The 13,034-nt window shown below is 40.9% G+C and overlaps 1 protein-coding gene across 1 annotated transcript; it reads right to left on the reverse strand.

The window, feature by feature from the left end:
• Positions 1 to 1,697: 1,697 nt before the first annotated feature.
• On the reverse strand, positions 1,698 to 12,360 carry NMBR (neuromedin B receptor; the record flags this gene model as incomplete). Its single annotated transcript, XM_080941757.1, has 3 exons — positions 1,698 to 2,099; positions 5,682 to 6,030; positions 11,951 to 12,360. The coding sequence occupies 3 exons, from the start codon at positions 12,358 to 12,360 to the stop codon at positions 1,698 to 1,700; spliced, it is 1,161 nt and encodes a 386-aa protein (XP_080797883.1).
• Positions 12,361 to 13,034: the final 674 nt, after the last annotated feature.

The raw sequence follows: 13,034 nt of genomic DNA on the forward strand, positions 1-13,034 counted from the left end.
AAGATTTTTCTTTTTATTCTGGGGCAACGGTTCTACAGATTGCAGCGAGTGGGCATTAAAAGATTTGTAAGATGCTCAAAACGAACATAGACTTGGTGCACCTTGTGTGATTTCGTGGTAGGTAGATCTGCAGCTTGCCCGAAGCCACAACTGAATGACAGTGGAGTTGTGGGGCACTCACTTTATCATGTGGTGTTGGTTTCACATTCCACGTTGTCTACACGGCAGAATAAACCTGTCTAAGACTATGCAATCTATACAATAAAGAAAACAAGGGCTATTTCCCAGGTGTCTTTCCATGAAGTTAATGACAGCCAATGACCAAGTTTACATTCATTAATACATTACCATTCTCATTTAATTTGGGGGATTGTGTCATCTCCTGAATCAAGATCCCCCCACCCCCAAATTTGAGAATCTACATAACCTAGAAAATTAGTGCCGGTCTTTTATTCTTTTAAGAGTTTATTTGAAGAAAATAGCTACACATAAAACTCTGCTAATAAAACTAAAAAAACAGCAAACACTTGATTAGTGTCTGTTATCATTCATATTATCAAATGCTACAGGTAATTTATTTACATATGTTTTCCAATTGCTGTGTACAAATTGCTTATTTCATACTTTTAGTGTGGGTTAGGGATATGTAAAGGGAAGCTTAATGTTCCACAAAAATTCTTAATGCATTTAGAAGGAAACATAGTATGAAGAAAGTCAAGTACTAGACGTTTGGTCTGGGCTTAAGAAACAGGTAGCCTTTAGAGTTTAATAATGACAATGCTTGTATTTCACCGACAAATGGCAAGAAGTTTATTTGGAGAAAACTGTGCTATCATGCAGAAGAAAAGCTGTCTGAGATCCATACACTTGTAAGTTGGCAGATGCAAGATCAAAGGAGAACTCAACAAACTGTGCAAATCTGATCATCTGTTCGGGATCAGTCCATTTGTAAAAAGTTTAGGTGTTTACAGAAATTGTCATGCTGACATACAGGTAACAGTATTGAAATTTGGGGCATATTGTATCTGTTTTACATATACAAGTCAGGTCGCATTCATACATCAATTTATAATTCATAATAAAATGCCATCATGCTTTCTAATACAATATCTAGAACTTACAAACCTTTCCATAAATTATAATTATACAAAGAACAATAAATATTAATAAACTATTATTAAGCTCCACTTTGGGAATTTTTTTAAAATTAAGATATGTGTGTGTGTGTGTGTGAGAGAGAGAGAGAGAGAAAGTGAGAGAGAAAGAGAATTATAAATAAAATTTACTCAGCAGAATGATGTAATTTATATTTCAAATAATGGGAGTCTGATTATTACCCCTCACTAAATTACAGAATTATTATGGAAATGCTCTCTATAATTTAAGATAAAAGAAATTTAAAGTAAATATGCCACATTTGTTTGTTGAAACACCCTAAATCCCAAGGGAATTTGTAAAGCAATGTTAGCAGGAGATGTGTGTGATTTACGTGTGTGCAGTATAGACAGGAATGTTGTAATGTAAAACTTTTTCTATTCAAACAAAAGTATTTGCCTTGCACTTGAGTCAGTCATGAGCTCCCCTGATGAATTAGCTAGAGAGCAGTATAAATGTGGAAATTATTGAATTCTGCTTCGCTTAATAATAATGAAAACATTTTCGAAGTACTTTCCGAGCATGAATTGGCTGGTCTCCTGTCACAGTGCTATTTCTTGCTTTGTGCTATGTCCATTGAGCAGGACAGAACTGGTCACCACATTCTTGGTGTTGCTTTTTAGAGAAGTCATTCTTACAGCTGCGGAGCTGAGGAAGGAGCTGGTGTTTCTCTCGGGGTAGGACTTCCTCCCGCAGCAAAGCTGGCTGTTGAAGCGCTTCCGGAAGTTTTCGCTGAGCAGGTAAAGCGCAAAGGGATTGACACAGGAATTGCTGAAACTCAGAACCCGGGCCACTAAGGTGACGATCATGTGTCCAAGAGAAGGATCGATCTCTTTGTAGTTGAAAGACCTATACAAGTAGAGGACGTGGTTGGGAAACCAGCAGAAGACAAAGCAGCCCACAAACACCAGAACAATCTTGGCCAGGCGTTTCCGTGTCTCCATCTGTGAAGGGCAGAGACGACCACTGGTCAGTAGGAAATGGAGTCACAGAAGCAAGAATGCTTATCAGGGCGTTCGGTGAATCCCAAACACAAGAACTCTTTCCTTATCTCATCACCTCATCAAAGCCATTGCTCTAATGGCTAGACAGGGACAATTTTGGTTACCACCACATCATTTTCTTCTGAATACATTTCATATGTCTACAAGATCAGATAATAAATTATAAATGACTATCTTATGTCAAAACAGTGATCTTAATGAATGCCTCCGAATATTTTCCTTTTACTTAAGATAGGACCATGTTAGTAAAATCATAAATTATTTTGTTTATATTAAACATACTAAATTAAACAAAATACACTCAGATGTACATTTTCCCCAAATATCAGGATATTTTAACAAGGAAAGAGTGACCTAATGAGACAGAACTAATTTCTCCTCCAGGTACCCCTACTTATCCCCCCACCCTTTCACACAAGTAGATAATAAAAAATGAACAAATAAATAGACACAGAGATTTAGGCTCCTGACTTGCAAAACTTTTTTTTTTTTTTTTTTTTTTTGAGGATTGAAGCGATTACTCAGAAGTCATATGCTGCCAAACCTAACAAACTGAGTTTCAATATCATGACCCTCATGGTAGAGGAAGAACAGTCACTCTAGGACGTTCTCCTCAAATTCTCACACACATGCTCACACATGTTTATACATACAAACATAGATGAATGATAGATACAAAGATGATAGATAGATAGATAGATAGATAGATGATAGATAAATAGATAGATGATAGATAGATGATAGATAGATGATAGATAGGTAGATAAGCAGATGATAGATAAAAAATAGAGAGAAGATAGATAAAATAATTTTTAACTTACAAGAAAAAGTATCAACACTAATAAAATAAACTAGATTAGATTATAGGTTTTTTTTTTTTTAATAGAGTGCATACGATGACACTGCTTTGCAACAAAGTCCCCAGGGAAGTAATAAGTAGCATTCAAAGTCAGACATTTAATATTTTAACCTAAAATCTAGAGCACAAGATTTGGATCTTACTTCCCATTTGCTTAAATAATTAAATATAACGGTATGGATGGGGACCGAATATTGGAAGACACTGACAGCAGTCGGCACATTTTCTGCAATGGAGCCATTAGTGAGCTGCCAGAATACTCCAAAGAGAACTGGAAAATCTGAAAGCAGAAGCAAGGGCAGCTGACACGCAGGAATAGAAGGTGCAGTGTTAATGGTGCATCTTGGTGGAATAAGTTGGACAGACCAACTGTTTTAAGAAGTGGGAGTGTGGAATCTAGAAGATTTCTTGTGTCCTCTCTAGACGAGGCAGCATGGCTGTAACACTTCCCTGGCAGGCGGAAGCTAGAGATTCAACTTCAGGTGAGCTTTGAGATGGTGTCTTGGCAAGTGTCAAGAATCAGTTATCCAATCAAGGCTTCTAAATCTCCAAAAATAAGACATAACCAATAATTAAATAGAAAAACAAAAAGCCATGGGCATGCAAAGAACTCAACTTAAAAGAAATCAAAAGCCAAATAACAAATATCCAGTTATAATACAAACTGGATTACAGAACTCTGAGTAAAGTTTCTAGTTACAGAAAGTGCACGGTGGGCCCGGAGCACTGATGTTTTGTTTCTGGGATTCCAGATGCCTGGGAAACAAATCATTCATTTACCTGAAACACTGAGTCACTAAGTCTTTAAAATGAGTGTTAGGTCTTCATGGTGACAGTTCTTACTCAATGAAAGATACTCTGCACCATGGCAACCTCCACCAGCCCCTGATCCGTGGCTCAAGGCTCCATTTTCTTACTCCATCTCTCCCACCACTGATTTTTCCCCAATCTCAGATTAAATTTGTTTGCCTTCAAATTAGCCACAAGTGGCCATCACCTCCCTGTAACCTTTGTCATTCGTTGTGACCCATTCTCTCTCCAGGAATATAGAAAGACACAAATAGAAACTTTCACACAAATAACATTAGCCAAAATTATCAGTGCATGTTCTTTAACAACAATAACAAGAATGTAGCTAATCTACGTTACCAACTTCGACTAGTACGTGTTCTTTATGGGAAGGCTGCCCAGTTGCAATAGACCTACTGTTGGGATTCTGTAAACCCCACCCCTCAATTACCTAGCAACAGCCAGGTATACCCCACCCCTCAATTACCCAGCAGTGGCCAGGTATGCTCCGCCCCAGTGACCTGACACTATAAAAGGAGCTGCTTGAGCCCTCCTCTCTCTCTTGGCCTCTCTTGCCCTTGTGCTCTTGCAGCCTTGCTCTCCCCTTTCCCTTCCCCCCTCTGTCCCACGTGCTCATGGCCATCCTCTACTCTACTTCTCTCTTTCTGTCTCTACCACCCTCTTAACTCTCCCATGACCTGAATAAACTCTATTCCGTACTATACTGTTGTGTGGCTGGTCCCTCAGGGAAGGGATTCCCAACATGGACCCCCCAGAGGCATCTCCCTTGCCCCCAGGCCTCGCCGCACCTCCATGGGCCATATGCCCCCCACTCTCTTCATCCTTCCCCTAACATTGGTGCCGTGACTCGGATCGTCATCCTTTCACAACATTGGTGCCCTGTGACTTTTCCTTTCAGTGACTTTTCCTTTCATTGGTGCCCCGTCATCTTTTCCTTACACCTACTGTCCCCACCTCCAGCTGCCTTTGGCTTTGCATTCATTCTTTCTGCTTCTCTGGGGTTTCTAGCTTCTCTTCTTCTGCTACCCCTCAAGCCTCATGATCAGCCCTAGAACATTAAAGAGACACCATTTTTCACTCTTCCTGATGCCCTTACAGGGATACTAGGGAAAGAACATAATCAGTTCAGACTTAAAATGTAGAATTTTCAGATCGATGATCTTGAACTTTATAAAAGTATTTTCTCATGTAAAAAGTTGAAAAACAAACAAACATTGGTTTCTTCTAATTTATTATTTATTCATGTGGTGTATGCACGTGTGTGCATGTGTGTATGTGTGTGCATATGTGCATGTGTGGAAATCAGAAGCTGCCTTACATGTATTTCCTGCTATCATTCTTTATCTTTCTAGACTGGTTCTGTCACTTAACCCTGTGCACACACTTAAACTTATGCACACACTTAACCCTGTACACACACTTAAACCTATACACACACAACCCTGTGCACACTTGACCCTGTGCACACATAGTAGATTAACTGGCTAGAAAGCTCCAGAGAATTTTTTGCCTACATCCTCCCCCCTGTTCCTGTTAGAGTCACACCTCAGACCCAGGTAGATCTCTTCCCCATGTTACAGAAGCACAGGTAAGAAATTCTCCAAGAACCCTTTCAGCTAAGGCAAAGGAACGCCCGGGTCTGTCTTTGTATTTCATGGAATGGACAACGCATAAAATAAAACAGGAAATACTAGTCACTGGTTTTGGCAAGCACTCTTATAAAACACATGCACCGGGAGAGAGAGAGACAGAGAGAGATAGAGAGACAGAGAGACAGAGACAAACAGAGAGAGACAGAAAGACAGACATAGACAGACAGACAGACAGACAGACAGAGAGCTGGATCCGCTTACCTGCTTTTTGGTATGTTCATTGTATTCTCCAGGAAGATTGTGTGCACTTTTAATTAAGGTCTTTGCGATGTGGTAATAGTAAACGCTGATAATAACAAGTGGTATGAGGAAATAGACGAGGAAGATGAGAACTGAGTGGATCTTCGGATGCAACTCGTCTGTCTGTGGGTAGGGTATGCACGCCGTGAAACTGCTGTTATCCAAGCCACCGATGCGAGCTACTTCCGAGAACACGGCTTCAGGGACCGCCAGCAGCACAGAGACCACCCAGATGCCCACGGCCTTCAAACTGGTCCACAGCACCACGCCAGATGTCTGCATGTCCATGGGGTTCACGATAGCTCTGTACCTAAGACAAAAGTCTCAAGTTACCCTCTAGGAAGAAAAAAAGAGAGAGGTATGGAAGGAGGGAAGTAGAAAGGGAGGCAGGGAGAGATGAACAGGGGAGGGGAGCAGGAGGGAGGGAGGGAGGGGAGAGGGAAATAAATCTCACTGGCAATAGAGGTGCCAACATTTCTTCTCTCCTGACCATCTCCTAATGTATGGAAGATACAAATTCCCTGGCATGTCAGTGTCTGGTATTCGTTGCAGGGTTTATTGGCACAGAACAGAGATGAAAATATTTTAAAATGGATTTTCCTGAGCAGTGGAAAGTGTCTCTTTCACAATGACTTTCTCTTGTGTCAATGGACATGGATCATTTTTCCTTGAATGTGACCAGCTATTAGACTTTTTCACTTAAATGATTTCATTTCCAACTTATTATTATAATTGCTACCTATGGAAAAAAATAACTGAATTATGAAAGGTTCATAAAGCAATGCATTTGAATTCTACCTTGATTCTATCTATCCTCACAGCTTTGGTATTGGGGACTTTGAACATTTTTCCTTAACAATTTCCTAATCAACAAACCCTAGACACTAGCCCAGAGTGAGAATTTCCCCACAATCCAGTTGAGAGACCTGATAACTCTTTTTATATAAGACTTTTTATAAGACTACTCTTTTTATAGCTTGATATTATTGCCTTAGATCATACAGAAGCCTCTCTTTTTAGCTCATGTTTATTGGTGGCAGTGTGCAGTAAGGTCCACTGGCACAGGACTCGCCTTCAGAGATACTGTGTCTTAACTCCTAACTCATCATGGCCAACTCCACACTTTAAATGAAGCAGTGAAAACTCGAATTGTCCAGAAGCAAGTTATGTTTGTCTTTAAAGGCATTAGAAAGTATATACAAGAGACAATAGACTACAATAAAAAGTAATTTCAGTTAGACTAATCTGTCATTATGATGTCATTTAGACAAAAACCTAAGTCCTTTTTATTTTCACTATGAAGTATGGACTAAAAACATCTCCCTCCCTCCAACAGTTACATATCTAATGGCTGATAACGCTTATCAGATAACTCATAAGGGCAAATTACCCAAACACATAAATACATAAAGCAGTTGAATGTATTTTTTAATTGAGAAGGATAAATGAGACAGATAATAAATCTCTATAATGAGCCTTCTTTTTACATAGCTAAAGACCAGAAAGGATGTTCTCAATGCCCTTTATAGTTTCAAAAAATAAAAGATGCTTTTCTCCATATCATATACAGTAATACACTTTCGGAGACTTAGTCATAGGTCATTTGAAATACTAAATTAAAATAGGCTGGGTGATTTATGAACCCCAGAAAGTTACTGTGCAGTCCAAAAAGAGTAGAAAGTCCAGGATGAAGGCTTGGAGAGATTCAGTGCCTGGTGAGAGTGTCTCTCCTGGATGACATGGGTTAAATCCAAAGCAAGTCCCCACAAAGACAGTGCTGGTGACTGTTCTAAACAGGCCTCTGAGTGGGTAAACAGAAGCCTAAAGCCAGCATTCCTTCCTCAGGCTCTTTTAAGGCTGGCTTCTGTTACCAGGAAAGCCACTACCTCCCATCTCCCCTAACAGTCAAGTCCCTGGCCTACCCGGGCAGGGGCATGTAGCTCCCAATCAGTCTGAATATCCTGCTGGCTCTCCTGCTAGCCTTTATTCTCAGAGGGAGCCTGGCAGCTTGTTCCCCCCAGAGGCTTTCTTTCTGCCTGCAGAGGGGTCCAGTTGGTTTCACTATGCCCTTGCTCAAAGTACAAAAGCGGTGTCTTCTCTTGGGTCCTTCTGGGGTACTTCTCACAATGGCCCTACTTTAAAGGCCTAATTACACCTCAAAGGTTCTACTACCTGTTGCTATTGATTTGTGGGAAAAGATTTTGATTTATGTGAATTTTAGGAAGACACAAACCTTCAGATTATAATATGCACTATGCCCCTAAAACAATGGTAAAGTAATTCAAAACAGTTGTAAAATGTATAACCCTTCCATTCTGATGAGATTACTGGCTATACATTTGGGTAAGCTTTTGTATAAGCATAGATTTTCCTCTTGTGTATATAGATGGGAGGTATTTTGTGGAATTATATTGTGAATCTATGCTTAATTTCATAATTGATTTTAAACATACTTGTATTATTTAACATCTAGAAGAGAAAAATATTGTGCTTCCTATAACTAAGCAGCTGGCAATCATACTGAGGGATTTCATTCAATTTTTGTAATAAATGTCTATCAGATTCTTATTAAAAAAAAGATTACTGGCTATAGGCCAAAATTCATTTAGGAAAATAAATCCAGCAGGAGTCAACAAAGATAAGAAGGGCCATTCCAACAGGGATGATTCTCTTCACCTCCAGCAAAGAAAAAAAAAAAAAAGGAAGTGATAGCTCAAGAAGTCTCTTAACATTACCCAACTGAGTAAAAATACAATCGTGTAAATTTCATAAACAAAGAGTTAGAATACAAAAAGAACAGACTGCCAAAGCTAATAGTGCTTGTAACATAGCTCACAATTACTGAGTGTTTGTGTTTGTTTCTTTGTTTGTCTGTTTTCTTGGGGAGATGCAAGTACTAGAAAATACCAGGATATCATGTATGCAAGGCAAGCAAGCGCTCTACCACTGACCCACAGACCAAGCTGGGAAAGAATATCAATGCTGCAAGTGTATCTTTGAAAGTCCATAAAGAAATAAGTAAAGCCATCGAATGCATATTAAAGTGGGCATGTTTTATCATGCTTCCTTCAAATATGTACATAAAACATGAGAAAGATGTCCCTCAGCATAAAAGCTATTTAATTAAACTCTGTAGATTGCAGATATGTGCAAAGTCTTACATTTTCTCTTACAAATGGTCTCAGAGAGATATTCCTAATTGAAAACTGAGTTAAAGGATAACCAATCAAAAGGCAGTTATAGGGATGTATAATCATTATTGACTTATTAGGCATCAACGAATAAATTTACTCATCAATTTGAATCTCATTTTGTCTCTATGTGGTATAAATTTAATGCAGATGTAAATTTGGATTTAATCGTAATACAAGTTAGAGAATTAGATCATTTTTAGTTCTTGCAAAAATCATCAAAACATCTCCAAATCTGTTTCTTTGAGCTTGTCTACCTAAACTTCCCTCTTTCTGCTTACTGGGCTTTGGTGTGCAGAAAGGAGGCCAGCAAAAGTCCAGGTGTGACCCACTGTTGACAGAAGCACAGCGATTTCTCACTATTGCTTCTCTAGTGCACAGGAGAACGCTCGGAGTGCACCCTGGCTTCTCAGTAAATGGTTGTTGGCTTGAGTAATGAGCACACCCTCAATGGAGAGCACTTGAGAGTGGGTGGAGCTGCTTGATACTGGGTTGGGACAGAATAATGATGTACAGTGGAGACTGTCTGGTGATGTTCAACGCACAGCAAGCTTCAGAATCATCTAGGACTGCTGTGCAATTAGAAGGGCAGACTGGGATTTTCCAAAGATTGACCGAGACAGAATCTCTAAGAGGTGAGCTGAGGATTCTGCCTTAACTTTACTAATATTTTTCAGATCTGCACATAAGCCGTGCTTAGAGACAGTTTTCAACAGGACTGATGCTGCAGTGGGCATTTTTGCCTCAGGCTTCCTGCAAGCTGTCCAGAGTGGTGGGTGCACAATCACAGTGAATTTCTGGAAACAACGTAAGTCTGTTATTTAGAGAAGCAGACGCCATTTCTTAAAGCATCACATCATGTTGAAACAATTGGTCTTTTTTTTTAGGCAAACTAACTAAATTATAGAATCAATATTAATACTCGAGAACAACACGGTGCATCTTAAGTCACCAATGTTCCTTCTGTGTAGGAGGAACATAGAAACAATCTAGAAGTGACTAAAATCAATTGAGCAAAAGACACAATTTACTATATTCTGACATAATATAGCATAATCTACATAATGATAGAGTAATAAACTAGGTGCAGAAATCGCCATTTTTCTCTGTAACTGTGACTGTAACAGTCACAGCTGGACCCATACTATAAGAGGGAACTTTTGTTTTGGGGATGACAGCTTCAGAAACTCTCAGAAATTTTAATTCCCCTTAGTGAAAGTGTGGGTTACCCTATATTTGTCCATTTTCATTTTTCCCTACACCTGTTTGCTTCCCCTTTTATCCTCGTTATATGTTATGGATACTTTTTTTTTTTTAACTTTTAAGCTTCCAATAAAAACCAAATTGTAAACAGCCAGGGTACTCAATGGTCCAAAAGAGGCCGCCGTCCACCAGTCCTTATCACTAATAAATAATCAACAATGAAAGCGTCATGATGACCCCGTCATCCCCCAGGCGTGCATAGGATGCCCTCAAAGTCCTGAACACAGGTGCCTCTTCAGTCTTTGGCCTCTGATCTAGGCAAATGTACTTGTTTCCACGACAACAGACTCGGAAACTTGTTTGAAATAAACTCAAGCTCTGAGTCTTGCTACTTACTTTAAAAAGACAATCTATCTTTTTCTTTTTTAAAGGATGTTTGGTGCAGATGTCAGTGACTGTGTTTTATTCTAATTAAGTTTATTTCTTTAATGGTCTGATTAGAATAGGAAACCCAAAGAAGATCAGCCAAGCTTCAATGTCATATTTTAGCTTTGATGTTTAAGTAAAAGTTTGTAATAGAACTGGTGCCAAGAAGACAGAACAGGTTCACGAGGTATTTGAAATTTTTAATCACTTTTCCATGAGCGTTTAAAAATAACACATTTCATGAAATAAGTATCCACTTAACAACAACAAAAGAGACACTCCACTGAATATTGTCTTACTTCCAATAAATATTAACGCTTCGACTCCAAACTGATATAAGGGCATTATAACAGCCCCAAGAAACTCCAGGCTCATTAATAATTCAATATGCAAATGAACAAGGTGAGTGAATATCTTTTTTTCGGGTTAAATTGTTTAGCTAAATAACTTCAGACTGTCCTTCATTCCCAAGGCAATAGAACCACAGCTCCAAAAAATGTCACCTAATTACATACACTGCCTCCTGTCACCCACCCAGACATTCCTTCCTGCAACAGCCTGAAATCAGAAAGCGGACAGCCAGGGATAACAGCTGTAGCCTCCTAGATTTTCCTCCCGGAAATCTCAGGAGGACTTACATTATCTGAGCTCCAGGATCTGCACGTGGGGAAAAGATGCCACTGAACCAAGTGATCTGCCAAGCAGAACGATGAATAGATACATCACACCGCTAGAGTGTACGTGAAAGCAGATTTGTTCATGAAGGCTGTGTTCACAGTGCAGTCTGAAGACGTTAACGTTTAGCATTATGGGGCGGGGGCAGGGGAATCACTTGATTCCAACAAGAAGTAGAAGACCGGAATACTTTTATACAAGATGCGAGAGTCCATTTTTGAAGAACACCTATTACTCTAACAGTTTCCCTTAAACGACGAATATTTACTTCATATTGTAAGTGGTGCGCAGGCTGACCTGTGCAGCTTCCCAGAGTTAAACTCAGCGCTCTAACATAGCAGAAGGCCACCCTACTGAATCAGTAAAGCACACTGTTCAGGTTTGGATACAACGGAGAGAAAAAGAATCCCAGACCACAATTGAATTTTAACTTGTGCGTAGTAAGGTTTCCAAAGTGTGTGGGGGAACGCAGGCGAGTTTAAAGCTGGTGCAATTTTAAGTATTATTTAAATACTTTTTTTTTGTAATTTTAAACTCCACTTTCCATTATGTTTTAATTCAACTTACTAGGCTTTCCTTATACACATACACTTTCCTCCCCCTCCCCCCACCTCTATCTCCAACCTTTCTTAGCATCCTTTCCTAGGCTGGCAAACTCCAATTCCCAGTCATCCTAGCCCCCTGCCCTGTCCGTCACTTGTCCAGTCTAACCCTTTGCTACCTGTATTTTTTTACCTGTCGGCGCTGAGGGCCGTGAGGGTGAACACGGAAACCCCCACCGAGGTGAGCTGGATGGCCGGGATGAGTTTGCAGCCCAGCTTGCCGAACACCCATTCATCAAAGAAGTACCGGGAGGCGTCCACTGGGACGCAGGTCAGCAGCAGCAGCAGGTCCCCAGCCGCCAGGTTAGAGATGAAGATGTTGGGGACACTCCGCATGGCGCTGTTGGTGAGGAGTATCTTCACCAGCATGATGTTGCCCAGCAAACCCACCGAAATGATGATTAGGTAGAGGGATGGGATCACACAGCGGATCACCAACTCCGCGGTGGTCCCATCCGAGTCAGGCAGGAAATCCTCGGGTACCAACTCGCTCTCATTCGCCTCCATGGGCGAGGAGAGGTTGGGGAGAGACCTGGGGGGCATGGCTTTCTTTCCCAGGGAACTCGCAGGACTTTTCATACACTCGCGTGTCTCGAAAGCGCAATGGGCACGACGTGGGTTTAGTTCATTTGTCCCTGATCCTGGCAAGTTTGTGGCTCCTGGGGCACAAATCACCGTGCCGGTCCTGCAGAGAAGTCTGTGCGCGCTGCGCTCCAGAGCTTCCCCCTAGGAGAGGTTCCCTTCACTGCCGCTGGTTTGCGATTTAAACTCGAAACAAGAAGCCAAGCAATGGAGCCTTTATTCTATCTTTAAGGCTTAGTTTCCGCTAGTAGCAAGCAGGGGAACGAAGGTCAGGCAGTCCCTGTGGGTCCCAGAGTCCTACCTGCCTAACTGGTCCAACCCCCAGGAACGGAAGTCATCCAGGAGCTGCGCGGCAGCTGAAAAACTGCCACTAACGCGGGGCCTCTTGTTCTTCTCTCCGCCGCTCCTGTTGTACAACTGTGTGGAACTGAAGGGTGGCTGAATCTGGTTTTCATTCTGTGTCCCCATACACATTCATCCTCAGGCGACTCCAAGCAGGAGGAGCCCACACAGGAAGTTTGTGAGCCTCTGAGGGTTGGAGATCTGAGCTGGCAGGTCCCCAGTGCTGAAACACTGAATTTAGCAAGCCAGCCAGGGACAAAAGATTCCTCTCCACTGTTTCCTATCAACCTCTG

The sequence above is a fragment of the Micromys minutus genome (genome assembly GCF_963924665.1).
Source record: "Micromys minutus genome assembly, chromosome: 30".
Taxonomy (NCBI): Eukaryota; Metazoa; Chordata; class Mammalia; order Rodentia; family Muridae; genus Micromys; species Micromys minutus.